Source organism: Limulus polyphemus, unplaced genomic scaffold, assembly GCF_000517525.1.
Source record: "Limulus polyphemus unplaced genomic scaffold, Limulus_polyphemus-2.1.2 Scaffold2496, whole genome shotgun sequence".
NCBI classification, from domain to species: Eukaryota; Metazoa; Arthropoda; class Merostomata; order Xiphosura; family Limulidae; genus Limulus; species Limulus polyphemus.
In genome coordinates, this window is record NW_013668106.1 from 135,810 (window position 1) to 137,723 (window position 1,914).

At 33.5% G+C, this 1,914-nt stretch overlaps 1 protein-coding gene across 1 annotated transcript in view; it reads right to left on the minus strand.

Moving 5' to 3' along the window:
• LOC106467124 (F-box only protein 31-A-like) overlaps nt 1-1,914 on the minus strand; it is a 16,459-nt gene that overhangs the window by 7,310 nt on the left and 7,235 nt on the right. The window contains exon 4 of the mRNA XM_013927443.2: nt 411-587. Within this exon, the coding sequence (XP_013782897.1) occupies nt 411-587 (177 nt within the window). The remainder of the gene's footprint in view (nt 1-410; nt 588-1,914) is intronic.

A 1,914-nucleotide genomic window follows, 5' to 3' on the forward strand; every position in this document is an offset into this window, starting at 1 on the left:
AAACTTTCATCTTTAACTGACAATTCCTGAGAAGTGATAACTCTATGAAAGCAGGTTTCCTGAGAAATGAAAGCAGGTTTCCTGAGAAGTGATAACTCTATGAAAGCGGGTTTCCTGAGAAGTGACAACTCTATGAAAGCGGGTTTCCTGAGAAGTGACAACTCTATGAAAGCGGGTTTCCTGAGAAATGAAAGCAGGTTTCCTGAGAAGTGACAACTCTATGAAAGGGGGTTTCCTGAGAAATGAAAGCAGGTTTCCTGAGAAGTGATAACTCTATGAAAGCAGGTTTCCCGAGAAGTGACAACTCTATGAAAGCAGCTTTCCTGAGAAGTAACAACTCTATGAAAGCTGGTATATGTTAAATTTTCAGAGAATTATCATAGTTCAAAATTCCACATCTATACACTAACCTTTGCTATTTCAGCTTTATGTGGCTCTCGATTCCCACCAATACAGAGGACTTCTGCTTGTCCATCATCACTCAACTGGATTCTAAATAGTGGTTTTCTTCGTAATACACTGAGAATATCTGGATCTCGAGGAGGAAGAAGCTCTGTAGCTTCTAAAGTTCTTTTGATCTTCTCAAACTATGAATACGTGATATATATGTACATAAACAGGCAATTATAAATATAAAAATACACACATATTTTTAATCTTGCAGATTAATGTGATATTTTTTATTCCTTTCTTCTTATTCTTTCAGTTTGATGCATTCCTTTTCCTGATGGGCAATATAATCGATTAATTGAAATTAGTGTTTCAAATTATTCTAACAATTCAAGTAATCAAAATATTGCAATTGTGTTTGTTTATTAAGCATAATGGGCTATCTATACTCTGTCCAATTTTTGCCTTATAAGTTGCTTTTTTTAATTTCTAGTTTGTTTAGCTTTGGTAATTCGGGAGGAGTACTCGTGATTTGAGTATCTCGTGTTTGATTCCCACTGCAACCAAACTCGTTTGCCCTGTCTTTGTTATGGCACAGCTACTAAAGTTACCTGACACTGTCGCTAATTTTGAACTGATAACTAGAAGGAGGTCAACTGTCTGGCAGAACCTACCATCAACGTTTTCCAATCTTTGTTTTCTTTTTTGAACTGATGACGTTGGCAAGTGACTAGCAGCACCCAACAACAAATTTTTTTTCTTTGCTTGACATATCATGGTTTGAGGTACACTGTCCTAATTAATTAGTTGAATATAGTAATTTAATGGGGCTATTGATTAAGCGATTAGTAGATATCACTAATTACAGAGTTCTATTGATTAATAGGTATACATAACTTTGATACACTCCACATATGAATAAAGGTAAAATCTGTGTTAATAGTTTCACTTTGAGTTTACTTACTGATTATAAGTATTATTTTATTAAAAGTTACAGTTTTTACAGCAAGGAAAGTTATATTATAAAACAGGTACGATGTTTCTATCACTGGTACTTGAGAATAGTCGCACCAGTGATCAAAACGTTGTACTCGTTCTCAAAAGTAATATTCCTTATTGTAAATTTGTGTTAAGATCTTCTTTTAATGCTAATAAAATCAAACGCTCAACTCAAATGGTTTGTTTGGAAACAAAACTATAAGTAAACTCATGTACCAAAGTTTTAAAAAAACATCAGTAAGGATATGGAAAGCCTGCTGTATAAGGACAAAAAAAAAACTCTCAATAAAGCTTTTGCTGTGACATTTAGTTATAGATAACACAAGCCTGCAATAGTTTTATTTTAACATGTTCTACAGTAATTCCTGTACATAGAATCCGAAAATGATATCCATTTTTCTCCATCACTTACAGACTTTTCACAAAACATCATAATGCAATACATAAAAGAAAGACCACACCAAGTAGTTTTGAGACTAAAAGATGTAGATTTCACAAAAAAAACAGGATGAATGAGGATGCATA